Source organism: Ictalurus punctatus, chromosome 9, assembly GCF_001660625.3.
Source record: "Ictalurus punctatus breed USDA103 chromosome 9, Coco_2.0, whole genome shotgun sequence".
In the NCBI taxonomy this organism is placed as follows: domain Eukaryota; kingdom Metazoa; phylum Chordata; class Actinopteri; order Siluriformes; family Ictaluridae; genus Ictalurus; species Ictalurus punctatus.
Genome location: NC_030424.2, coordinates 20,229,711 through 20,257,217, shown reverse-complemented (window position 1 = coordinate 20,257,217; position 27,507 = coordinate 20,229,711). Strand labels below are relative to the sequence as shown.

The 27,507-nt window shown below is 37.9% G+C and overlaps 2 protein-coding genes across 17 annotated transcripts; both read right to left on the bottom strand.

The window, feature by feature from the left end:
• Nucleotides 1-258: 258 nt before the first annotated feature.
• On the bottom strand, nucleotides 259-16,856 carry LOC108270053 (sorting nexin-14). 10 transcript variants are annotated; one of them, XM_017476321.3, is made up of 31 exons: nucleotides 16,710-16,853; nucleotides 16,305-16,444; nucleotides 15,502-15,622; nucleotides 13,300-13,373; nucleotides 13,134-13,212; nucleotides 13,006-13,049; nucleotides 12,847-12,934; nucleotides 12,628-12,712; nucleotides 11,961-12,117; nucleotides 11,800-11,875; nucleotides 11,674-11,718; nucleotides 10,388-10,468; nucleotides 10,082-10,196; nucleotides 9,575-9,730; nucleotides 9,284-9,408; nucleotides 8,281-8,339; nucleotides 7,478-7,504; nucleotides 6,795-6,920; nucleotides 6,006-6,138; nucleotides 5,215-5,401; nucleotides 4,985-5,068; nucleotides 3,462-3,562; nucleotides 3,260-3,371; nucleotides 3,140-3,180; nucleotides 2,926-3,045; nucleotides 2,670-2,793; nucleotides 2,319-2,483; nucleotides 2,023-2,118; nucleotides 1,111-1,202; nucleotides 971-1,027; nucleotides 259-883 (listed from the first exon to the last, which is right to left on the bottom strand). In XM_017476321.3, exons 2-31 carry the CDS (start codon nucleotides 16,433-16,435, stop codon nucleotides 845-847), a joined length of 2,940 nt encoding a protein of 979 aa, XP_017331810.1. In that variant the 5' UTR covers nucleotides 16,436-16,444; nucleotides 16,710-16,853; the 3' UTR covers nucleotides 259-844. The 10 variants fall into 10 exon arrangements, 9 of the variants coding, with proteins under 9 accessions (XP_017331810.1, XP_017331809.1, XP_017331811.1 ...); XM_017476320.3 differs by having other exon boundaries at nucleotides 16,578-16,851; XM_017476322.3 differs by having other exon boundaries at nucleotides 16,716-16,851.
• A 238-nt stretch (nucleotides 16,857-17,094) lies between these two features.
• syncripl (synaptotagmin binding, cytoplasmic RNA interacting protein, like) lies at nucleotides 17,095-25,776 on the bottom strand. Of its 7 annotated transcripts, XM_053682482.1 has the most exons (13): nucleotides 25,679-25,767; nucleotides 23,040-23,198; nucleotides 22,624-22,798; nucleotides 22,280-22,398; nucleotides 21,380-21,487; nucleotides 21,185-21,298; nucleotides 20,741-20,917; nucleotides 20,287-20,422; nucleotides 19,934-20,139; nucleotides 19,690-19,839; nucleotides 19,481-19,602; nucleotides 18,991-19,372; nucleotides 17,095-18,494 (listed from the first exon to the last, which is right to left on the bottom strand). In XM_053682482.1, exons 3-13 carry the CDS (start codon nucleotides 22,649-22,651, stop codon nucleotides 18,459-18,461), a joined length of 1,578 nt encoding a protein of 525 aa, XP_053538457.1. In that variant the 5' UTR covers nucleotides 22,652-22,798; nucleotides 23,040-23,198; nucleotides 25,679-25,767; the 3' UTR covers nucleotides 17,095-18,458. The 7 variants fall into 7 exon arrangements, with proteins under 7 accessions (XP_053538457.1, XP_017331820.2, XP_017331819.2 ...); XM_017476331.3 differs by lacking the exon at nucleotides 22,624-22,798 and having other exon boundaries at nucleotides 17,095-18,491; nucleotides 18,991-19,354; nucleotides 25,679-25,776; XM_017476330.3 differs by lacking the exon at nucleotides 22,624-22,798 and having other exon boundaries at nucleotides 18,991-19,354; nucleotides 25,679-25,774.
• Between the last annotated feature and the right edge of the window lie 1,731 nt (nucleotides 25,777-27,507).

Below are 27,507 nucleotides of genomic sequence, written 5' to 3'. Positions count from 1 at the left end.
TGATGGTTTGTAATGGTATTTGTAGTGGATGCAATTACAAATTCTGTGATGGTTTCTATTGTTTTTCACCAGGGTGGTGATGTCTCCTTCTTTAATCACTCAAATATTAAAAATAAAACAGCAGAGATAACAGGTCTCTAGTGCATCCTTAGCAAGACTCTCCCACATACGGTCAAATATCCAATACAAACCTTAACCAATTGTTAATAAAATCAGTACTAACCCTTGGATGTACATTTTAGCACACACAGACAGGTGTGTTATATAAAATATTTTATTGTGGCACATGTAAACACACACGTGCATCATAAGACATCATAAGATTGTTTTAGTCAGAGTAGTGGGTAATGTCAGGATGGATAGTAGTGCTCACTACCTACAAATGCTTCTCTGAAAACACACTCTAGTCCGCATTTTTTATTTACTGACAGTTTGATTAATCAACATAAAATTTATTAATTGGGTCTTAAGGAATTCACAATTAAGAACTTGTTCACAAAGTTTGTAATACAGTGCACTGCAACCAATTTAGTGTTTTACAAAGGTCAGTGCTGTGTTGTCAAAAAAAACAACAAAAAAAGTCTGTACCATTCATCATTTCCTGTTTTAACGGCCAGTATTTTAAAACATGGTATAAATTTTACTTCATGTAGTCATGGGAATTTCAAGGCAGTTCAGTACATCCATTCTATATAGCCTACCCTGCACGGCAATCCATATAGACAAGTCATGCTTTGTACATTTGTCTCAAAAATACACTAGTGTATATGATTCTTTTGGCATTTAAGTAAGATGTTGCACATGCAGAGATATAGAAACTGCGACAATCTTGTGGTGGATTTTTCTACATCCATGGAGCCATAACAGAAGTTTCTCTCTGTACCTAAAATTCAGCATGAATATAAAAAACAGTAATATGAATGTTATGATTGTTCTTAATTAACATTAAGATGCATACAGTACAACTTACTTTGTTTAATTCGGGGAAAAGCTCCAGAATTACTACATCAAGCAGGATGTATGTCAGCTGCAAGGAGATGTGACAAAATTCCTGAATTATCATTTGTACAGTGGATTTCACAATGAAGGCAATAATTTATTAGCACTTACCTGCTTGTTAAGAACTGGCTGCTGAAGTCCATCAAAGAGGAGCTTTATCCCTTCATATTTTGCTTCCTCTCCAATACACTTTCCAAGCAAATCTAACACCAAAGCACCAATTTCATTTCATTATTTAAATATTATTAAGACCTCAAATCTGAGAAATAATGGACCCTTTTCATGTAAACTGTATAGACATTTGAGCTTAATTTATTATACTGTCAGATGGTATCCAAATGAGTGTCAATTTGAGTGCAATTGACGAATCTGCTTCAGTGCCAAGCTCCTGTCCTCTACTCCCTTATTTACATATCAGACACATATGACACCATGATTTACACTCATATACAGCACATGTAATTTCCTAATCAAACAATCTACCTTCTTACATTCGGAGTGATTATCAATGTTAATTTCTATCGTTATTGTTTTTATACTATGTACTATCTAATAATTATTATTGTTATTATATTATTTACTAAAACTAATTTTAATGATTATTATTAACATTAAATTTGAACTATAAAATTCAGCATTTTTATAGTTGTAAAAAAAAAAAACACACAAATTTACATACTCCAACCAGATGTAAGTTTGTTCAGACAGATATACCAAAGATGAAACTGATGATTAACAAACCGTCAGAGGAATTTGTGTACATTTGTTTTACATGCATAGCTATCACAAATTGAAATGCGCCTCATGCTGTATGTACGTCAGCAATAAAGGTGTTACTAATTACTAATCTACTATAATACTGGAGTAAAGCACATGATGGACTAACAATCATGTCCTTCATTAGCTGAATAAAATTTGCATACATAAACATAATCTGTCAAATAAAACCATTCCAACGGGAAAAAAAAAATAGTTATTGAAAGGGGATATGTGTAGTAATTTTAAAACCAACAGCTGCTCAACCTGGAATGTAATTCCTCATTTCGTCGAATGTTTTTCTGGCTCTTTTTTGCTTGTCTTCTAAAGAGCGTGGTTCACTGTTCTCACAGAATACAGCATCTAGGGAAGAGTACATACTGTCAAATGATAATATTAAAATATACATTGTAAGTGTCTGGAATTAAAAAAACAACAACGACGTCAAGTTAAATTAACTACTAAACCCATTATAAACTCTAATTATACTAGTAAGTTTATGATGATCATTTGTTATTTAATAACAGATGACAAACCCACTTTTTGGGTGTAGTACTCGTTACCTCTGAGCAGAGTGATAAGTGAAACCACACGATGCTCTTGAAACACCTGGTCTAGTTTGTTCTGCAGATAGTAGTCAGTATATGCCTCCAGTGTGTTTTTAAACAGGATGCGCCCACCCATTAAGAGATGATGTAACCAATCAGGTATATGAAATACCACTCGTCCTGCCAAAATTTTGGGACCAAAAATAACTTTAGTTGTAGTAACATAAAAATGCCTCATAATTCTAAATTCAATTATTTATCACTCAATGCTCAATGTATAGAGTTATTATAACTACTATGGATGATAAAATAATGACATATAGTTTGAATAGGACTCAGGATGTGACTCAGGACGTGGAGACTTACCTAGAAACATTAAGTAATCATAAACTCCTTCTACGGTGATCATCTCCATAAAGTAATTCTGGTTGTGCCTCTTCTCTGTGACCTCTGAGCGATTTGCATTATTTTTGTATAGTTCATTAAAAAGCTAAAGGATACCAAAGTGTATTCAAAGTCAAAGATACAGATTCAAACACTATTCTAACAGAAACAAAGCAAATATCAAACTAGAGTTTGATATTTGATATTTATTAATTCCAGTAAAACTGAAAAAGCTTGCCTTTTTGTTGTTTTCCGACGTGGGGCTGAGGATTGTGAGTTCAGGCCGGTTGGGTTTGGGTTTCGGTGATTCACATGAGTTGAAGAAAGCCTGGATAAATGGTTCTAGGTGCTGGCCTTTCTGTAGAAAAGTAAATATACTAAATAAATCCTTGGAATTATATCAAAGCAGTATCATCTAGTGCATTAGTTGCATCTAAGAAAAAACAACTAACCTCTTTGATTAGTTTGCTAGGTACAGATTTAATTATCTTCCCTGTAAGAGGAAAATATTAATAAAGTGTTAATAAAGAGTCTGTGTTCTACTCATAACTATAATTATGCACACTAAGTACCAAGATTGACATCAGGTAACATCTTGTCATGAAACTGCGACTCCACGCTGTGAGGGGAGAGAAAGTCTGCCAGCAGCTGGCTATTGCTCAACTCAGGGTGTTGCAGGAGTTTCTAAATGAACACACCCAGCATGCATATGTCAGTGATTGCATACAGGTCATGTTGCTCTAACTGAAACAACAGTTTTTCTATTATTAATACCTGTAGGTATTCCTGAAATTCCTCACGCTTGGATGTTAAAAACTCATAGTTTTTAGGTCCAATTATCCGCTTGGATGGAAGTTGTGCATCAGGGAATGAGCCTGTTTCAAGGAAAAAATATATACATACATACAGTGCTGTGAAAAGGTATTTGCCCCATCCTGATTTTTCTGTACATCTCATAGTAAATAGTTTTAGATCTTCAAAGTAATACAACAAAAAAAAATCGAAGGCAACCTGAGTAAACATATAATACAGTTTTAATTTTTTTCATGAAGCAAAAAAAAAGTTATCCAACACCTATCACCTATGTGAAAAACTAATTGCCCCCTTCACCTTAAAATCTGGTTGTGCCACCTTTAGCAGCAATGCCTGCAACTGAACGCTTAAAAATAAATAGAGATCAGTCTTTCACTTAGGTCTAGGACTAAGACTTACTCCTATGCTTTGGATCATTATCTTGCCTCTTCCCTCAATTACTGCAAGTTGCCCAGGCCCTGAAGCAGCAAAGCATCCCACACCATCACACTTCCGCCACCATGCTTGACTGTAGGTATGATGTTCTTTTTGTGGAATGCTGTGTCTTGTTTGAGCCAGATGTAACGGGACCCCTGTCTTGCAAACAGTTCCACTTTCGACTCATAAATCCACAGAACATTCTCCCAGAGGTTTGAGAATCATCAAAGTGTGTTTTGGCAAAATTCAGACGAGCCTTAATGTTCTTCTGGGTTAGCAGCGGTTTTCACCTCGCCGCTGTTCCATGGGTGCCATTTTTTACCCAGTGTCTTCCTGATAGTGGAGTCATGAACAGTGACCTTTATTTATGCAAGAGAGGTCTGTATGTCCTTTGATATTTTCCTTGGCTCTTTTGTGACTCGCTGGAGGAGTTGTTACTGTGCTCTTAGAGGAATTTTGGAAGGTCGGCCACTTCTGGGAAGGTTCACAACCGTGCCGAATTTTTCCATTTGGAGATAATGGTTCTCACTATGGTCCTTTCAAGTCCCAGAGCCTTTGAAATAGCTTTGTAACACTTCCCAGACGGAAGATGTACTTCAATCACCTTCTTCCTCATCATTTCTGGAATTTCTTTCAACTTTGGCATAGTCTATTACTGGGTATGACCTTTTATCCAACTTGATGCTGTTGAAAAAGTTCTATTAAATGCTGATTTGATTGAACAGGGTTTGCAGTAATCAGGTGTAGTTGCATCTAGTTCAGCTGAACCCCATTATGAATGCAGTTTCATAGATTTGGTGTATTAGTAACTACGGGGGCAAATACATTTTAGATAACTTTTTTTACTTCAATAAATAACATTATCATTTAAAAACTGTATTTTGTGTTTATTCAGGTTGCCTCTGTTTTGTCTTAGATTTTGTTTTAATTTCTGAAACAATTTAGTATGAGATACACACAAAAAAAGAAGAAATCAGGATGGGGCAAATACTTTTTCACAGCACTGTATATAACTGCAAGCATTAAAATAAATTTCAACTACTGCTTATAAATCAGATTGTACATACCATGAAATTCTGTAAGTTTTGACTCAAGAACATAAAATTCCAGGTATCTTCGGTAAACAGACCAATGTTCTGTCTCATGACCCACTAAAAAGCAAGTGAAAGAAATTATACTTTCTATTTTCACTGTTACACAGAACAATCAATTTATCTTTAATTAGATAACAGTTAAACAACTTAAATAGTTGAAAAAAACTTAAAGATTGTTGTGACTGAAGCATTCCAAGCTCTACCTGCTCTCCTGTCATTTCTCTCCACATCTATGCAATACACAGGAATCCTCTCCTTCTTCACCTCATCATCAAATAAGTCCACATAGGGGATAGTGATGCTCCAGGCTGTCAGGTTACGAGGTGTACTTGGAGTACTGATAGCCTCCACGGGCAAGTCATCCTCCATAACCATGATGGCCTCCTCAACCTAAGATGTCAAATGGTGGGGATGGAGGGTAATCAGTAGAAACCATTTTAATATGTCTTAGATAATATTTACTCTGACTCATATATAACACGGATAACATCAATTACACAAGCAGTTAAGATCTTGAATGATATCAACATAAACATTAATCACACTGTTTATAATGGATAGATTAGCATATACAGCTGGGATAAAAGTCACAACAAAACTAGAATTTAACTATTCAACACTATTAATATATACACAGGAAAATTAATTTCCAATAGGAGATCCATGTATGATGTTTTAGGATAACATGTTGCTATATAGCACCCCGAAATGTTTTTTATTCTTACTAGATGTACAGCATAGTCTACATTTATGCAGGGCCAAACTGGTGAGAAACATCCTATTTTTAAACTTGTCCATTACATGAGCCAAGGATGAGCTAGAGCTTGGCTAGTGTAACTACATTTGACAAACACTCTGAGTTCACAGAATGAGAAAGAGAGCCAAGCCAATTTTGAGGTTCAAATGTCAGAGGTGGTGCTGAAGGGAAACACAGGTAAATAATCAAACAGTAACTGTTACTTAAAAACATGGTCTTAAGGCAGAGCTCACATACCATATCATCCTCTCCCTCTGCTAATCCATAAGAGGGCAGCATGGCCCCTTCCATGGTGGTACTCTTGAAAACCCCCTTAATCTTACTGCCGATGCGGCTGATGCCAAATGATTCTCCTCGTTTTGATGTGTTCCTGAAAATAATACATAACCACATAATCAAAAAAAACCTACCTGGAGTCCTTGGTAAAGATGTTTAAGATTGGCACAGCACATGCAATTGTCATGCATTTGTAAGGGGAAGGAAACATTTTCAAATAAACAATGAATTGCTTAAAGCAGACATTTCTAACAAAAACAGACTCAATTCAAGTCGTTTCATTCAGCTCAAATCATCCATCAGTTGGCAACAACACATGGATAGCAATATACCATCTGGTTTCCAAATGTATTTAACATTGACAAGAGCGCTCATCCACCCCCCCCAAAAAAAAAAACCGCACACAGACGCGCACGCAAACACACACACATGCTCATTTGTGTTTTGAATATAAAATATTAGGAGTCTTGTGTAGTGAAGGACAAGTCCCTCACTTAGAATAAACAACATGGAGGGGAAAGGATCAGCACTTTTTTTTTTTCCAAAACCAGTTTAGATTTCTGTTAGAAACAATATATTACACTGTGTTATATCTACATCTAGATAAAACAACAGTTACAATAAAATATATTGTTGCTCTCAGTATGGTCAACATACTGAGATTCCACACAAACAAACACATGGGCCAGAGGGTTATCAAAAGAATCCATGCATACAAGGCTACAGGACTTGCAATGGATCCTGACTTACTTAAGCGCAACGGTGCGCCAGGCATTAGAGCACGATGGGTGGGTAATGGATGAAAAATTAGGGGAGACAGATGCAGATGAGATGGACGGAGACTCTAGGTTCATGGTATAGTCCCATTCAGAAAAGCTAGAGCCCATGGATGAATGGAGGGTCAAAGGATGGACACAGATACAAAGTGTAGACCGTGGTATGAGAGAGAGAGACAAACAAAATTAGCTAAGGGGATCAAGGTAGTTATGTAAGTTGTTGCAGTAGTTGTGTAAGTTGTTGCAGTAGGTTTTAAGACTTTTTCACAACAGCAGCATATAGCAGTTCATAGCTCCACAGACTGCCTCCTATATTTTCTTATCTCAAGACATGTGAAGGCCAAAGTTACCAGATTCTGTGTGACTGGTGTACAGAGCAGACATCAGGCACACTTAATATACATAAGCAATTTAGTGTCGGCTTAAAAAAGTATCTCAATTTAGAAGAAGTCATCATGCTAGACCTAGACTAAATTAAAGAATTCTGAGCTTCTATAGGCACGTTATACAAAGCCACAACAGTGTTGTAGCTTTCACAGAGACATCTGCAGCTGACAAAGTAAGCAGTTTTTCCCTGCATTCCAGCATGTATATCACATGCAGCATTATGTGGAGAACGTAGAGCTAGTTTGAGCATGAAGCCGACAGCGTACTCACCGGATGTCATCCAAACTCACGCTATTTCTGAAATAATGGGCAAAAGGAATTACAACTGTCCTCTGCAAACACTAAACCTCATAATACAAAGCACCAAATAACACATATGGATATAAAGGAAAGAAAATAACATTTAAGGAACATGTTATATGCTGAATAAATGAGCAAAACATTTAACAAACAATAGAATATGATAAAACTGACTAAAATAAAGTGAGTGGGTAAATATAAGAAGAGAAGTTCCATTTTCCTGAACAACAAGTATTTAATAGTCAGCCTGTACAATCCGGTGGATGCTAAGAAGCTTGGAAGGTAGTGTTCAATAGAAATAAATAGCAAACCCTGTCTTGAAAAGCAAGCCTACATATCTGTGTGAGACTTATCAGGCAAAGCAATCCTGAATTTTTAGTGATGCACACAAATGAAAGTTCATGGCCAAGGCCAAGGCTGAATTACCATTGCAAATACTTTCAGTGAAAAAAATGAAAAATTAAACACAAATTCTTTGACATTGAGTGAAATCTTTCACAACATGAAATCAATATACACTGGGCCCTAAAACATTCCTTTATCTAAACTGTTCATCAGGCAACATGCTGTGTTGTGGCTAGTGTTGTTTCTATTTTGACATGAACATTGGTAGATTTGTAACAGATTACCACTTTGAGCATGCAAGCACTTGTATACACTATACTACTTGCTTGATAAAGTATTCTGCATCATTGTTTATTTGGTCAAAAACCAAATGTGCTTTTGGTCCTACTTTCAATTAATATCTGTTCTACAATTTGGAGACCACCCACCTGCCAAGTCTGGAGCTCCTAGTTGGGGATTCTGCCCCCCTCAACAGCTGCCTAAAATACTGAAACATAGTATTTGTGTAAGTTCTCCATTTTATCAAGATTTGGTAAGCAAATCTTAGTATAGTGGAAACTGTGTGTGTGTGTTTTATATGCTCTCTATCAAGTCTTTCATACTTTTCGAATCGTTTTCAAATCTTTCAAATCGTTTTCATACTGCCTGCACAGTTCATTGCTTTGCACATACAACTGCAAATATCTGCACTTTATTCCAAATATAGTCATAATGTTACTTTTACATCCCTTATATTATATATTTTTTTCTACCTGTATAATAGTAAATCTTTAGGTAAATTGTATTTTATGTAGTAATAAGCATTACACAGTCCCCCCGGGATTTCGCAATTTTGCGATCGCAGGAATTAATGCAAAAATCAAGCAAACACCACAATATTTGGAGGAGCTTTCAATTTTTCGAAATTAAAAAAGATTTTCCACAGATTTGGGCCAAGACGCGTTATGTGACATTATCACGGCTCTCATTCAGCCAAAGCCCTCTTCGATTCATGTGTGTTGAACATGAGTACAGCTAAAAGGTTTCATTTACAAACAAACATCACTGCAAAAGATTATGCATAACAATTTTGTGCAATTTTGCCAATTCGAGTAGTTTTCCACAAAAAAAGCACAAAAATTGTTTTTAAAAAGCAGCAGCAAAACCAAGAGTTTTGGTTGCAACAATCACAAAAAAAATCTGCTAAATCCTGTATGGACTCATTTCACTGCATGTCGTACTGTGTATGGTTATGGGTGTGACAAATTAAAATAAATAAATTTGTTTGAATTTATAGTAGCCCACCTCCAGTCCCATAGTTTGGTGATTCCCCTAATTGAAAACACTAAACCTGGTGATCAGTTGGAGAACTGTACTCCAAACCTGGACTAGAGCAGTCATGTGTTAGAAAATGATCCCACAAGGGTGTAGTGTGCATAGAAGTAGCATTACCTCATCACTATGGCAGAACATTGGAGTAAAAACATTCTCCAACAAGGAAAGAACGTGTTCATAGGCTTCAAACAGACAGCGCATAGTCTGCAGTTTTACGACATCAGCATATGCGCCCTCTGCAACTGTAGGGGTAGAGAAACAATAAAGCATATGATGAAATCAAAGCCAACGTATTGCCATTCATGCACACTTATCTTTTATCAGTTAAACATGACTGAATTGAAAGTATAAGATCTGTGGAATGCCTGCTTTTAACAATTACCCTAAAACAACAACCCAGCAACTTACTGTTCCTGATCTCCTCAACAATGAATGGGTCAAAGCGAATTTTGTCAATGCTCTCATCAAGGCAGTATGTTTCATATATCTTTTTCACCTCCTCGTGTAGCATCAGTTTTTCAGCATCAGAAAGTTCTGGACGAAGGATCTTATCATTAAACTCTTCTGAAATATGGAGAGAAAAATCACTGAGCTTAGAGGCATTTTTAATGACTTGAAACAAACTCTTGGGTGAAGCAATCAAGTACTCCCAGTATTGCTGAGAGATTGCAAATCCTGGCTGAGTCTGCAACTGGCCCTGCTCTCTGAGTGGGAATGATGCCATTCCTTTCTTCCATGTCAGTCTGAATAACAGTTGACAATCATAGGCATGTGTTATTCCAATGTACAGAATAAGTCCACACTCTCCTCCAAGCTCACTGTTTAGCTGCCCTAGGGAACGACTAGACCCCAAAATGAAAAGATGTACACAGTACACTTTTTACTTGTGCCAATGGCTGAGGTTGTAAACCTTACCAACAGTGAGGCAAAACTGCAGCACATGAACAGCCCCTTCTTGCTTGAGGAAGTTCATGAAGCGAAACAGCAGGTCCTGCTGCTCCCGAATCTCCTTAAGTTCTAGCTTTAACACCTGATTTGAAGATTAATACCATTAATACCAAACAACAACAAACAGATGACATTTTTTCCAGTTAGGAATCTTAATCTTGTTCTTACACATCATAGGTTATATTATGCATGAATTCTGAGGAATGTTTTAAGTCAATGATGCAGAGATAAATAAATGCATCACAGAATCAGGTGAGAACAGTTAAGACTCACTGAAGACTTATTATTGCGTATGTCTGCATACTTCTGCAGAAATGGGACAAATGTAGAGGCCGGTTCAGTGGCAGCTTCAGGCTGCAATGAGATACAGCAAACATTTATTCAGCAGACTATAAACATATTTCTTTAATATTGCATTTAATTTTAATTGGAAATTTCACTATATTCATTATCTTAATCACTTGGTACCCATCCTGACACTTACAAACTTCTACTCCTGCCGTACCCAAGGTCTACAAACCACTCCTTCCTTCCTGAGTCTACAAGCTTCTACTCCAGCTTTTAGGGTCTCAACCTTCAAATCTGTCTGTTCTGTGACCTATCACCTTCAAATCCCGTTGTCCTGAAGGCTACAAGTCCCTGCTATCTCTACACAGACTGACTACTGACTATGATAAATCCATCACTATTACCGCCAATACAATAATAATGAGTGACTGGTATACTTACCACTAGATATTAACTTGCATTTTATATAAACTAGAATGGCGGTGTGGTTACACTCAAGATTACTTCATCCTTAGCACCATGCTACAGTTTTTCTTTGTCACTTGGCCTCCTTATTGAGAATTATGGCATTGTTTAAAAAAATGGTCAGGAGGTTGCTGCTACAAAAATAAAACTATAGTTGTGTCTCAAGTAACATATTATACACTATGTGCTCTACCATCTAGTGAATGAAGTTTAGAAGAGTAGAATCTACTCAAATGGAAAGTGGTTTTTTTTGGGGTTTTTTTACAAACTGGAAGTATACGCTTTTTCCTAGTTAATGGAAAATTATGGCAAACACACGCAATGTGACACTGCCAGCTTTAGCAGAATACCCAGAATCAATGTGAATACATTTATTCACTTTTCTGTTTATTCAATGTTTCCATTTATGCCCAATATTACTTTTTTTTTTTTTTTAAATTCTGAGCAAATCTGAACCAGCGTCAGTGCATGGTAGCCCCTACCCTTTTCTACTACGTAAGCAAAGCTGCAATATGCCCTATTCATATGGCATTATACTACAAAATGCGATTTGGGACGCAACTTATATTCTATTAATCTCAGTTTGCTTTATCTTTGTCAATTAAGCTGTGTAACTGTTGTGTAAAACAGATAGCAAATTTGCTTTTAAATATTGTTGTGCATGTGAATCTTGTATTAAATTAATTTCTAAATATTTGCTACACTGTTTCACTGCTTTAAGGTGCTTTCTTTTCTGACATTTGGTCCGTAAAAAGCATCATTATTCAAGATCACAGACAGCAACAACATAAATATTTAAGACTTACTGGAGAGTTGTCAATGAAAATATGCAGCAACTGGTTCACAGTATCCTAAAAGAGAAAAATATATTAATTATATATGCACAAAAAACAACCATCTTAGAAACAGGTTTCTTTCACACGGACACTCACAGGATCAGCCAAGTAATCCATGGAAGGAAGGAATACAGAGCCAGCAAGAACCTCTCTTATCAGAAGAGTAAGAGATCTGGAAAATACACAGGCATGCAACAGAAGAAGAAAAAGAAAAAGCAGAGAAATGTTGCTAACACTCAATGACAGAGCTTCCTTACCTGCAATCAGTAGCTTTTGGAGGCAAAATATATAGGAAAAGTATCTCAGTAAGCTTGCGTAGGTAGAGCAGCTCATCCCTCCTGCTGCGCAAGGCCACATGCAGATCAGGGCCATACTCCTCTAACGCAGCCTGCTGCAGATGCTCCGAGTTCTTCACTAAAGCACACACAGAACAGAGACAAAGTTAACTCCAGAGTTAACTACAATATCTTTCAAACATGAGAAAGTTTTTTAATGCTTTAAAAAAAACTTTTATTTTCTGCAAAACACTGGTTTCAAAACCTTTTTCTGTAATGTCTAGCAAAGTTGAAGACAAAGGGATCTTGGACCACTCGTCCATGCAGAAAATTTCACACCCACTTACAGTATGTTCTTAGGTTTGTTCATACGGTCTACCTTCATCAACTCAGAAAACCCATAATGTTTTAATATGGTTGAAATCAAGAGACAATCTGGAGCCATGGTCACTGCAAAGCACTGATTTTGTATTTCCCATAAATGTTTCTGGATTGATGTTGGTGTAAGTGTCGCTGTAAGGTTGATCTATGGCCAAGTCTTATTTTCCAGTTAGAAGAAAGTTTTTGGCTAAAATATCCTGATGACTCCATCTTGCCATCTATTGCCCCCTTGTGGAGCCCTAACACATAATCATGCATGATTAAATACCTTTTTGTCTTGCTTTGGCAATTATTTCAATGTGTTTCATGGCAACTTTAAGTAGTTTGAGTGTTATGAGAGATGGAATATCAACCTGTGAAGCAAAAGAGAAGTTGAAATTAGCAATGCAAAGAAAAGACACCTTTGATGTGATAATGATGGGCTAACTATCAAACAGCAAAAATCAGACGCTAACTAAAAAATAAAAATTATGAAATAGCACATTACTCTCTGTGCTCGGCGAACCAGCACCGCAGCTACAAAGCGCAAGGTCACTCTGAGATCATCCACAAATGCCTCATCATCTGTAATATCCCTACCAACAAGGATTCATTTTAATTGCCATGTCTTAATATACAAAGACCTGAATGGATGCAATCAACATACCTGTACCATGGGTACACAAAGTTTTCAAGGACGAGCTCAAGAATCTGAGGACAGATAACATTCTGCACTAACCATTCAAAGCTCTAAGGAAATTTGTCTTAAACTGAGGTGATATGAAGTTCTCAAACCTCTGAAAGAGACGCATCCACCTTGGAGTGAACTTTTAGATCCAACCATGGCCGATAGTTTTCTAGAAGCAATGTTGGTCTAATATAAACAACAAAAATCAATAATTTTAGTAACTTAATATGGGTTAATCTTAGATGAGGATGAAACTCTAGCAGTTAAAATTACCTATGTCTTGTGCATTTAATTTTCCCACAGACGGCACAGCTGTGGGCGAAAGGAAACAGCTCTTGCTGCTCAGGCTGTTAACACAAAAAAAGTCGACTGAAATTCTGAAAGATGTGTATTAAAGTAATGTGAGGGGAAATAAGTATTCAGAGATTTCGTTATTTAATAGACTTCCACTGCATATAACTACTTCTAATTCAGAAACATAATTTCTTTTGACTTCCATCCATCCGTTTTCTATATTGCTTATCCTTCAGGGTCGTGGGGAACCTGAAGCCTATCCCAAGGAACATCAGGCACAAGGTGGGGTACACCCTGGACGGGGTGCCAATCCATCGCAGGGCACGATCACATACGCATACACACACTATGGACACTTTGGACATGCCAATCAGCTTATCATGCATGTTTTTGGACTGGGGGAGGAAACTGGAGTACCCTGCAGCACGGGGAAAACATGCAAACTCCACACATACAGGGCAGTGACGAGAATCGAACTCCCAACTCTGGCAGTGTGAAGGGAACATGCTAACCACTAAGCCACTTTTGACTTTGTATTTCTAAATATTAGGAATGTAATATAAGGATGCACAAATTATTTGGATTGCACAAATAATGCATCCTAAATTAATACGGTTACAGATACAAACAAAAGAGGGTTTCTTTTTTCTTCTTCTCCAGACTAGGTGTTCAATGGGATCCCACAGGACAAAATGAAAAAAAGTCATACAGGGTTTTTATTTGTATGTTTAGCTTTAAAGAAAATTTCAAGGAATCCTTGTAAAAAGGGTGGCAAGGTTTCAGTAACATTTCCACCTCAACTACAACTTAAAAACCACAACAAAAAGAGACTTTAAACTATCCCAAATTGTTCAGGAATAGGAAAATGCAGACATATGTCTTCTTTATCTCTTGGGAAACAAGTTAACAGTGGTACGAATACACAACCATTATATACCAAACCTGGCAACCCTGCTCACATGACCCAGTTGAATAACATGGGCATGTTCAGATGTGCTATTCTTTTTTTCTTTGCCAGTGGTTTGCTCCAGTAACCTGACTGAAACACTGCCGTACTAATCCCCAAAATAAATCCATATTTCTCCCATATTTCTATACACACAAAATAAATATGCTTTCATATATTGAGCCCCTGCTCCAAATAGCTCAAACAGACCGCACACTGTGCATAGGGCAGCATATCTCTGCTGGGATCTGCAAAAAATGATAATTTCTAAGATAATGTTGAAATTTAAAAAAATATTAACTTGTACATTTAATCACATTTTTCATTCATCTTAAATGACTGTTCTCCAACATTATTAAAATCAAAAGGCATTAGAAATAAATTGACTTTCAGCAGCATTACAAATGCATCCCAGCTTTATAATAGAGTCTGAGAGCATGTCGAGTGAACTTTCTGGAATGGATCAAAAACGGAAGTAAAGGAGACCAGATATTATTTGACGGAAATTGTTGTCAATTTTAAATAACAGTTTCTTGACTTGAGAAAGACTGTATCTTTGAAACTTAGTTTGCTTACTCAGTCACATAATCTGTAAATAGCTCTTTGTTATTATAATTTGTGAATTAAAAATGGCTTATTTTTCAAGCAGTCCTTTGGAGGGGTTTTAGTTGGGGTTTTTTTTTTTTTTTTTTTAAAGTGTTTTTATTCCAACAAATAGTGGTAGAGTTAACGTTACAAAAAAACCTTTTGGAACAGACCACCGACACGGCGGTTTAAATCTGAATATGAAAAAATATACAAATGTTCCTATGCAAATTGTACCCGATAGCATTATAAATTATGTTGCCATTAGTTACCAATCATGATGGTGGTGAAGGAGCTTCCTAAGGTTCTTAGGGAAATTACTAAACAACACTTGAGTAGGGAAAAAACTACAATGCCATACCAAAGACCTTAAGCATCAATATTAACAAAAGTACTAATGTTGAAAATGTATCAATTTTGTTTTTAAAAAAAAACCCTTATATTTTAATGATTATAAATACATACTTTTTGTTCATATTTATAAATACAAAGTCAAAAGACATTGTGTGTGTAAATTTGAAGAAGATTATTGGCACTGGAGTAGTGCAAATGAAGGCATACATTAAATAAATAAAAAATACATAAATAAAAAGTGTCTGAATACTTACTTCCTCACTGTATAGTGGACAAAATACTTTTTTTAAGTGTACCTTTTTCTTAGGTTTAATTGTTATGAGGATATTGGGAAGCAGCGTCTCAGGCCCCAAGGAGCAATAAAAGGTAACCACTCCCGCTAAGAATGACCAAAAAATTACAATAATGTGAAGATACCTGAAACACAGACAGAACACGTGTTAATGCCTATGTGCCATACACTCAATATAGGTACCAAGCTATACTTTTCCTTGTCGCTGGACTGGTATCAAGGGTACATCTTTGGTCCCTTTAGTATGCATATTTTACCTGATATGCACATGACATACCTTGAATCAGATTGTAGAATAAAGCTTTAAAAAGGTACATGAGTGGCCCTTAAGGTCCAAGTGAAATGCCTTCATTTTTTTTAAAATAACATTAATAACATAAAAATATCTACATTTCCATGTGAAAATAAATGCTTCCTAAGTACAAAAGATGCACCCATGAATGATAAAACTCAAGTGACATGTATAGTTATGTAGCGTCATGTCCAAATGTGTTGACAGTACTGCCCTGCTGAAAATAAGAACTACAGAAACCCTCACATAATTTGTAATGGTTATAATGAAAAATGTAATGGTCTCTGTGAATTTCTACTGGAAAACGTGTGTCTTCTATCGGTGGCATGTTATGTCTAATGGATACCATTAAGGACCAAACGGGTAACTTTTTTTTAAATGGTTAGCTGATTATTTGTAATGGTATTTGTAATGGAAACCATTAGAATTCCTGTGAGGGTATATATTGTATTTTCTTCAGCAGGGTGATGTGAATGGCGTATAACGCATTTATTAAACCTAAATCCAACTATTACCTATTCAGCAAGACAGTAGACAGAAGCAGGAGTACAAGAAGAAAGCAGAAGACAGGATATTGGCGGCCCACCTCTCTCCACAGCTCCAGCCTCCGCCTCATCTTCCGTAAATACACTCGGAGTAAAGACATGAGACAGAGCTGCGAAGTGAAAATAAGGTAAAGGAGCCGTGCGTTCATTTCTCAAGTTTCTCACAGTAATAATGGGATGAAGGCGAAGCCTATTGACAGCGGCGTTCAAGAAACTCAACTACGCGACTATCAATATACTTACCACAAGGAAGGCTATTCTAACACTATCTACAGTCTGAGCTAGTTGTTTGTTTTGACAGACGGACAGCGCCGCTACATTACTCTTCACGAAACAGACCAGCGGAAATAACGAGCTCGTCAAGCGTAGACATACATTAACCTTTACACTGCATCATTTCTTCCATATCAATTGTTCCAGTTGTGCTCGCTCCTGATATGCTTTGTAACGGTCCCACGCGCTGTTCGTTTAGGGTTTGGTCCCAGAGTTGCGTCATATCCGGGTGGAGGCGCGCCTGTGAACACGTGTTCTTCCTCGGCACTGGAGCAGTTCGGAAATGAAGCACATGGCACGACTCCATCGTTTTAAGGAACGCCGAAGTAACTTCGGAAAGCATATGAAATTAAATATAAATATTGATGGTGTCTGCATATATTCTATCAGGAGCAGCATGACCATCCAGCGTAAAATACAAAACAAACATCCACATTGCTAAGATTTAAACACTTAAGGCCATTACAGTAAAGTTTTAAGACACAGATAGAAATCAAAAACTTTATTACAAAAATAAGTTACACTCACCTCATTTTACAGTATAAAACAATTTATTTGCGGGAATGCAAAAACGTTGTTGGCCACCAACAATAGTTTAAAACTGCTAACATGTCAAAAGGTTGATACAGCTTCATCAAGAGGGAGTTAACTGTGTACAAAACCGGTTGAATGGTTCAGTCAACTGTTTGCTATATAATGGAATATAAACCAAAGCTGCAGCATCCCTTTTTCCACCGAATGATCCCAAACCTTCCCATTGAACACAGCCAGCCACAAAGAAAGTGAACAGGGCCTAGTTTTCTTGTCTGGTCTTAGGTGGAAATGTGATCATTCTTGCAAAATGATGCATGATTCAGTAAAACAAAAAGGCATGATACATAATCTTAAGAGGACTGTTTTCTAAAAACGTATTTCAATTCTTAGAAAAAGGGACACTGCAGGGCTTACCAAAAGCAGTTGACGCCTTTGTGATGTTCAAGCCTTTACAAAAGTAACATTTTATTCCAAAACTATCATACAATCATACAACCAGTAACTACATAATCTGAAGAAGCAAGGAAGCTAATTCAGTTCAAAATACGATAAAAGCAGGGCTTGTTCAGGCTCATCATATGAGATTATTTTGCATGCCCAGTTTGACTGTTTGCAGTGTCAGAGCAGCAGCAAAATGATTATATTACATTAAGTACATCTTTTGAGCAGCTGCTCTAATGCATATTTCATAGAAAACAAGCCCTGCTTTCATCAATATAAGTTTCCCTATTTACAGTACAGGCAGGGTAGTTCAATCCTCTGTACTGAGGTAGTTAACCAACCCTTTAAAGACAAGTTCTGAAAAGAACCACTTTCCTGGAATGCCTGACTTATCCATGCAAGGTGGTTACACCAAAAACCTGCAGATGTCATGTCCTTTTCATCCAAATAATTAATTTAGATAAACATGGATATTCCGACAATAAAATTGCAATTAGCACAAAAATATACATCAAGCTCCACTGAGCCACTTCAAACTCAGAGACTTTAAAAGTGCAAAAACAAAAAAAGAACAATGTTTAGTATCCTTTAGGAAGTCTGAACCTCAATTTTTTTTTTTTAAACTGGCATACTTTGTAATATTTGGAGCATGTTACAGGGGGGTAGGATGTGACAAAATTTAAATGCATGACTTATATGAATACAACAAGTCCAAGAGTACAAGTGAACAGAATTTCCACTGGTTTTCAAAGGTGGCAGTATGGGAGATCTGCTTCTGTAAGGCTGTAACATCATTGGGGCATTGCTTCGACCTTACCATCATCTTCACTGGCAGCTTATGGTGTAACCCCAAATGTAGCAAGTCAGTCTTCACCGTCACTGGTCAGGACCAGCCTCGACCCCTTTTCCCTGCTGAGAAAAATAACAGCTTTAACTAGAAATATCAAAAATGTGACCAAGAAAAAAAATAAAATCAAAATAAAAAAAGAGACACCTGATAAACCTATAAATGCATAGCATGTGTGAGGCACTTCTGCATTTAAATATCTTTCACATATCAGTGGAATTTTTCAAGCCAATTTTGTGCAGAACATTTAGAAATAAAGTACTGAAACATTACAGTAATGTGCCATTGTACATCATTTAAGCAAAGCAAATAAAATTGCCTGTGCAAAACCACCTAGTCATTACAAAGCATTACTGTTGCTTAGCTCTGTATATTCAAAGCAGATTTTCCAGAAAGAGAGAAGCATGCAAACCTTTGGTCCATTTCTTCCACAAGGTGCCTTTTATGTGTTAGCAATTTGAAAGAAGAAAATAGTAAACAATAAATGACCGGTATTAATGAGGGGCAATTAGTTATAGAATGGCCTTTCTTGTCCTGACTGTCTCACTCACACATACGTACCACACGGCCTCTTTGTTGAGTTCCTCCTCTGGAGCCACGCACCACTCTGCTGGATCCTGGGCCTCCACGCTGAGAGAAACCTCCTCTTCCTCGAGTTGAAGTTGCACCTCGAATCCGGGACAGGGTGGATCCACGGGCTCCTCGACCCCCTCGTCCTCTACCTTGAACTTGAAAGTCTTCGTAGCCATAGAACGGATCTTCATAGCCACCTCGATAATTGTGATAGTCATAGCCATAGTATTCATAATAGTCATCATAGCCATAGTAGTCATGGGGATAAGAGAAACCTCCCCTGCCTCCTCGTCCTCTTCCTCTTGTGGGCGGTGGCATATGTGGTGGGCCATAATAATAATAATCATCATACCTGGAGGCCCAGCAATGCCTTGTTGAAAACACAAGTAATGGAATTGGAGCAACACGCACAATACAACTTACAAACGAGCAATCTGCATAATGTTACTTACATCACAGTATGAATAAGTGAACTTACATTTGAGTTTTAGCTGCTTGTCTCTGAGCCTTCCGCTCTTTCCTCTTCTGATCGGGTGGTTTTGCAAAGACGATTTCAATTTGTTCACCTTCCAAATCTTTCCCATTCATTTCAGCTAAAGCCTGTTGAAAAACGGACAGTTAAACAAATCAGCTAATATTTCCTTCAAACATGACAAGTGAGATAACGAAAGGAAACCAATATGGTACCTTAACAGCACCATCTCTGTCCTCAAAGTGAATAAAGGCATAATCTTTAAGCTTCTTCACCCTCTCCAGTTTGCCAAACTGGCTGAATGTCTTTTCTAAGAGCTCTTCTGATACAGTGCTTGCAAGGTTTCTTACAAACAGTACTTTAACCTAAAAAGGGACAGGATAAAATTATTTTTCCCCACCAGAATAAATTTCACAAGGGTAAGAAAAGTTGCCCTCAGGACATATTCTGTTTGTTTACCTTCGCCATAACCTCTGGGTCAGGGTCCTCAATGGGATCGGCCCATTCCACAGTCACCACATTTCCCCACACTTTCACCTTGCCACTCATCAACCTACGCCGTGCTTGTGCTGCTGTTTTGTGATCCTCATACTCCAAAAAGCAGAAACCTCTATTTTTTTTCTTGTCATCAGGCTGATGGTATAAAATTACATCATTCAGCCCCTCTGAAAGAAAAAAAGAAATTTATCAAGTATGGATCCAGCTTTCATTCAGTCTACATATATTGATACAGCTCATACTGACAATTTGCCCTTGAGCTACAGAAATAACCACAAACTAGAACGTTAACAGCCTTGCAGTTATTTACCTACCTGTAACTTTAGCAAATTCCTCCACAATCTGCTCCTTGGTTTTGCTCTTGGGGATGGAGCCAACAAACAGTCTATTATTGGCCACAGAGATACAAACACCAATGTGTTTGCCAGGGCGGATCTCGCTGTTGTTACACTGAAAAAAGTGAAAACTTTCAGGTCATTCTTTTAGGGCTGACGGATAACTTCCTTGAAACATTGCACTGTTGGGAATACAAACTCAGCCTTCTGAAAGTGTGCCACCTGGGGTGGGAGTATTTATAATCTATAATGATAGCATGCTGTCTACTTACCAATTTCTTAATCTCAAAAAACCAAAACAAACAAACAAAAAAAAAATACCAATAAAGTCTGTTTTTAAAGCAATGTCTTCATTTTGGAACAAATGTTACTGGCCAGTCCTATTGTATATCAAAATGTTGCATATTGTTACCAGTTATACTGATTCACTTACCAGTTTAACAGCATCCTGAGCAGCCTCTTTAGTGCAAAAAGTGACAAAGGCATAGCCTCTGTTCAGGCCACTGAGGGGATCCATCATCAGACGCAGGTCCCATATGGGCCCAGCTTTTTCAAACAGGGGGACCAGCTCATCTTCAAAGAGATCCCTTGGAATTTTTCCTACAAAAATCTAAAGACAAGAATGAGACCCTTACTTATACAAGTGTAAAACCTGGAATATGCTGTATTAATTTTATTATTCATTCAATGAAAGTTTCCCCTTTTAGAAATAAACCTGAAACAGTTGCATCTCTATTATTTGATCATTTGTTCACTCCAGTAGGAAATAATATACCTCTGACAATGAAAACTGCAGGCAATTTGTTGCAGTTTACTGCTGGGTAAACGTGCAGAAAACCTTACAAGACTTGTTTGGGTGTCACTGATCTGATCTTACCTCTGTCCCAACTGTGGGTTGTGCACCCGAGTGGGTTGACTCAGGAGGAGGCCCGCCATATTTCCTCTGACCTGTTGTCACATCAAGTGTGTAACCAGTCCTCTCAAGCAAAGCCTGGCAAATTAGAAAGATGAACATACATCTCTGCCATACAAAAGGGGTTTTTATAAAATGATCAAGTAAAATAATACTTACTTTGATTTTTGCCTCATCTGGTCCTTTATTAGAATCTGACACTTTGGTCCCCTGCTTCTCCCTTTGCCTGTATGTCTTCATAACTCCACAGAGAAAGGCACTTTTGTTCTATGGACAAAGAGGAGAAAAAAAAAAACATCTACAACGGTGTACATACATTTTATATACTTACATGGGAGTGGCAATGACAAGTTTGAGATTTATCACTCTTTTCAATCATAGTGTACAAATAAAAGCCCAGCACTTTCACGGTGTGTGTAATCAAAGTGTTAACTTGAACACAAACTGACCTATCCCCATAGTGGCTGACTGACCCAGCTTCATAAACTGTATAATGAGCACCCTGACTACAGTGGCTTTCCAGGGCTGACTACAGTCATCCTGCAGTCAAACAACTTTGTGCATTATAAATCTATGCTCTACAGCTTAACCACTGCATAATTCAGCATTCCCATAGCTAGCTTTAGCACCAACCACTGTTCTGATATAGTAAACAATGGAGAAATATTACTTGTTTAACAGCCTTTTGGTTTGTTTTGAGAGTCACATAGCTGTGAAACAGAATGACAGGTACAAAAATAATAATTAATAATAAAACCTTACATTTATATAGCACTGTTCTAGACACTCAAAGTGCTTTTACATCGTATGGGGGAAAGCTCCTGAACCAGTGTGTAGCATCCACCAGGATGATGCAACGGCAGCCATAGTGTGCCAGAACGCTCACTATTGGTGGAGAGGAGTGTGATGTAGCCAATTCAGAGAAGGAGATTATTAGGGGGTCATGATAGATAAAGGCCAATGGGGAAATTTTTGATTTTTAATGACCACAGAGTCAGGACCTCAATTTGACAGTTATTTTTATCACCTTAATGTCTGGGCTCTTCAATACAAACCTACCTGAACATGTGAGAGGTCACTGTCTTTAAATTGGAGGAGGACTTGCAGAGCACCTTCTTCGTTAAATTCCTTTAGAGCTTCAATTGCACGATCATCAAGATCACTGTGAGAAACCAGACCTGAGCAAGAGACGAAAACAAAACAAACAAAAAATAATGCAATAAAGATCAACTGCCGGTTCAGTCTTTTATCCCACTCCGCACAGTGCTATTCAAATGTCGCTGGTGTCACAGTGCAAATATACAGGACTAATCACAACAGATGTCATGGTGTAATTTGAGACCGCCATCCAGAAACCCTCTGCATATCAAGCTTGCTCACAGTGATTTATGAGGACCGGTCACCTGTCTTAACCACTGCCAGCTGCTCCATTGTTCCTGCATATGTCCATCTGGCAACACACTTGCCCTGACACTGTATGAGGAGACCTCCTCAGGAGTGCTTAATACTCAGCTTTAAGGGTCTACACATGAAATTTTCTGAAACTGCCACCCAGGATACTCTGTTTCCTTCAAACTGCTAAGGGAGGCACAGAGAAAAAAAAAAAATCACTGGCCAATTTTCTTTTAAGCAAAAAAAAAAAAGTTTATTTATTTATTTATTTTTTACAAGCACCTTATGACTGCAGTACCCATTTTGGAAGGAAACCACAAAAAGTTGCTTTGGTTTTCCAATTCCCACAATCATATTTTAAAAGCACATGCAACTGGATTGAAACCTGAAATGGGTGCAAATATGCTGAAAGTTCAAGGGGCCTTACCTGCTATGTAAATTTCATCTAGTTTGACAGCAACTTTTCTAGGTAACCCAGCGTCTAATAATGTCTGGAAGTGTTCTGAATGGGTAACTGCAGCCGAAGTCTCCATTGGTTCTTCAGTACCGTTTCCATTTATATGCTCAGTGGCCATGTCTCCGAAATCTGCGCAGATGCAATGAGCCAAATTAATTCAAACTAGGCAGAGGTCAAGGAACCTGTTGCCTGACCCTGTGTTCATGTTGTCGCATCCCCAACACAAAGTGCACAGCACTAATTGAGGGACAATACATCTGGGCCACAATTTTTTTTTTTTTACTGCTTAAACACATCAGCGGGCACATCATCAAACCAATTTTAATGCATACTTCCTACGCCCACGTTTGAGGTTTGCAAGAATAATCTCATCATTTGTCAATTAACAGAAACCGCATGCAAATGTATGAGCACAACCACAAATTTAACAAGTAGCTCTGAACTTGAACTTCCAGTCTAGGTGTGCTTTTCCACGTGTTCTTTTGGGGGCTAATTTGCGATCATCTAATGCGTCCTAGCAAGCATGTGACCACGCAGATCACAAGTTATCGAGTCCATTTCTTGCGTGAAGCATGAGCTCACCAGTTTATATTCAAATCCGATAAAGACTTGACATCTCAACGCCCAGTAATAGTATGCATTGGTAACCATGTCGTTTCGGTTAACATTTTTTTTTTGACTTAACAATAGATCACTGGATTGAAAGTTAACATCGATTATCTGATTTACAGCAAAAGTTACCTGGGAACACCTCATGGTCTGAATGAAGATCGCTTTGTTTCATTTTAACCGAGGAGTTTCTGCAGCTTCAAATGAGGCGGTCAAACTGCAATGTGGCGCGCTAATGACGGGAGCAGATTTAGCTAAGCAGGAGGCTAGCTAGCTAGCTTTAGGCCAGAACACAAGAGCAACGTGGACACCTACAACTCCCAACAGCTACCATGCGTTATTTGACAGCTACTGTGAACCACGCTGTCAAGCCACTCGTATCTTAACTGACACAGAAGCGGTTTATAACTAGCAGCCACAATAACGTGCATTGTTCACAGCGATAAAGAAAAACTCTTTCACAACTTTGCGTGCTTGTTGTTAGCCAGCTTGCTATGTGGCTAAGTGGTTAGTTAGCTAGCGTGATAACTTGGCCGGGAAATAACGTTTATTCGTTTTGTTTGTTAGCAAGCTCTTATGAAACGCCATTAATTTCCCCACAAACAACAAAATGAGTCACATATAACAAGACTAACTATACTAATGATTATACGTCGAACTGAGGCCTATATGAGTTAAGCTAGCTGTATTAGCCATATACAAGTCAACGTGCCGCCACACATGGGAGTCCATTTTCAAAAAGCCGGTCTGAGACGTCCCGACCAGTTTCTAGCTACTTTTGTTTGAAAACAAAAGATCAGATCACATTTTTATGCCATACAATTCTCTGCCAAGCTTAAGACGTTTATCGTACCTGTCGATTAATATTTGTTGTGTGTGGATGACTCCGGAGGGAAAACGGGAGAAAATGAAAAAATGTGACCAAAAACCCCTGCCGTTAGTCCGGCTCCGCTCTTGCACTTAGCTAGGACGATGCAAAATGGCGGCCAGTATCACGCCGCGAGATTTTTTTTCTAAAGCACGGGGTTTCTCACTCACCCATTCAAGGGAGCGCTCATGGCGCGTTTGTAAGGCCACGGCTGCCCATAAACGCAAAATAAGCATTCTCTGGCTATAGCAAAACAAAACCTTAACCAGTAGAGAGCAGGATTGTGTCTCAGGATTTAAGGAGGAAGTTTTTCCGGTTTCAGTCGTGTTATTCATATGCACAGCACAGTTTAGTGTTCTCATTACTCCCACACAAGGGTTCTCAGCTACTGTCTGCCCATAAACTCCTGCCACGTGACACCTTACTCCAAGCACGCCTAACCCAGCTGTCTGATTATTTAATAACTATTTCATATATTAATCCGTTGGAAGAGGGGGTGTTTTGATGAGAGAAAACCTCGAACTGTGAAGGGCAAAAAATTAAGTAGATGGGGGAAACAATCAAAGTTGTCTTTAGTACATAGTGGCCATTTATGAAAATCCACCACATGGCTACCACCGTTTAAGTGACCTTCCCAATTACCACCCCAAGTCGAAAACCCTGGATATTCCTGTGTCACAATCACTAAGGCATTTGAGCAACTAGTTTAAATATATACATAGACATAATTTTTCTGAAACTGCCACCCCAGATACTCTGTTTCCTTCCAAATGCAGGGAGGCACAGAGGAAAAAAAGACTGTCCAATTCAAAATTCTTTCATGCATTAAAAAAAAAAAAAAAAAAAAAAAAAAAAAATTAAGTACCTCATGATTGCAGTACCTATTTTGGAAGGAAACCACACAAAGATGCTTTGGTTTTCAAATTCCCACAATCACAAACTATTTTAAAAGCACATCCAGCTGGATTGAAACCTGAAATGGGTACAAGTATGCTGAAAGTTTAGGGGGCCTTACCTGTTATGTAAATTTCATCTAGTTGGACTGCAACTTTTCTAAGTAACCCAGCATCTAACAAACAAACACATGTTTGGGGGACATAGTGGTTTAGTGGTTAGCACACTTATCTCACACCTCCAGAGTTGATGGTTCGATTTCCGCCTCCACACCGTGTGCGTGGACTCTGCATGCTCTCCCCGTACCTCGGGGGCTTCCTCCAGGTACTCCGCGCACCCCCACCCTCCCAACACATGCATTGTAGCTGATTGGCATTTCCAAATTGTCCGTATAGTGTGTGAATGGGCGTGTGCAATTGTACCCTGCAATCGATTGGCACCCCGTCCAAGGTGTCCCTCTCCGCATGCCTATATATTTATATACTTTTTTTTTAAATTGAAAGTCTTACTATATAATAAAAGTATGTAATAGAAGAAGGGACAGACAGATGCATTGATAAAGAGTACATTCTGCCCTGAAACATTTACTCAATACAGCCATCATGTGGACAAAATTGTTCATCACTATCATACCTTACGGAACATGATGATGGTTTTCACAGGCTCTTCTCTTCTTTTTCAGCAGAAATAGACCTTACAAATTGTTCTGGAAACTTTCATCTTAATATGGATTCAATACCAAGATCCATACCAGATGTTCTGTTTACCTACTAATATCCTCTATATGTCACAATATTCATATACATCTAGCTATGGTGGTCAACTTCATGTATATACTGTATTTTATAAGAAGCCATGTATAGTGAATATATAGTAAAGTGTACTTAGTCTTTGTATTGTCCTCTATGTTGTGTTTTCCTAATATTCCTTGATATTTCATCCCGTCTACAATATACACTTGGCAGCCACTTTAATTGGAAACATGTATGTCTTTTAATTCATACCAGTGAAAACAGACACACTAAATCTGGAGAGCTGAAGACTGGAAAAAGGCCAGGTGATGTTTTTCCTATCTTCAACTGTCCATTTTTGGTGAGTCTGTGCCCATTGTAGCCCCAGATTCCTGTTCTTGGCTGACAGGAGTGGAATCAGATGTGGTCTGCTGCTGTTGTAGCCCATCTGCCGTAGTTTTTGTTCAGAGATCAGTAATTTCTGAAATACTCAAACGAGCCTGTCTGACACCAACAACCATGTTGCGGTCAGAGTCACTAAAATCACAGTTTTTCCACATTCTGATGTTTGATGTGAACGTTACATAAAGCTGCTGCCAAAAGAGTGGCTGATACAGTTGTACAGGTGTTCCTATTAAAGTGGACAGTGAGTGCATGTGTATATGGTTTGACTATTAATAAAAAATCACTTAACTTTTTGTATTTGTGTTGAACCGAAAAGGTTCACCCATGAATTTTAACGATTTCTAATGGAAAGAGTGAATTGACTTATTTTCAACTTGGTCGCATTAATAAAAAACAAAAGGAACTGAGATAGCATTTGCATGAATGGGAAGTTAAATAAATCTTTTAATCATAGACACGGTGTTCCATCTGCTCCACACAATGTATTAGGTTACATCCATCTGAGGCCAGACTCTGGTTTCCAACACAACCAAGGATATATGGATTAGCAACAACAGAAAGATCAAAAGATAGTAGTGCAAGCAAATATTCATTTTTGATTTGTAATACTGTGAGATAAATAATTGAATAGAGGTGGATGCTACTGTTAACTGTAGAAATTACAAGGGAAAAGAAACTTGAAAAATAAATCACAGCAACTGTAACTTCTGCAACAGTCTTGTTGAAAACCAGTTAAAGTGTTCTTATACAGCAGCAGAAAAATGATCATTCAAATCTCAGATCAAACATTTCCAGTGTTCTACCATTGTGTGTAATGAGGCCTAGTAAAAATGTATACAGCGCTCATGGTACCAATTTTATTAGCCTGTACAGTTAAAGAATTACCACATATGATGTCGCAGAAGAAAGGAGCACTCAGTACTATAGTGTG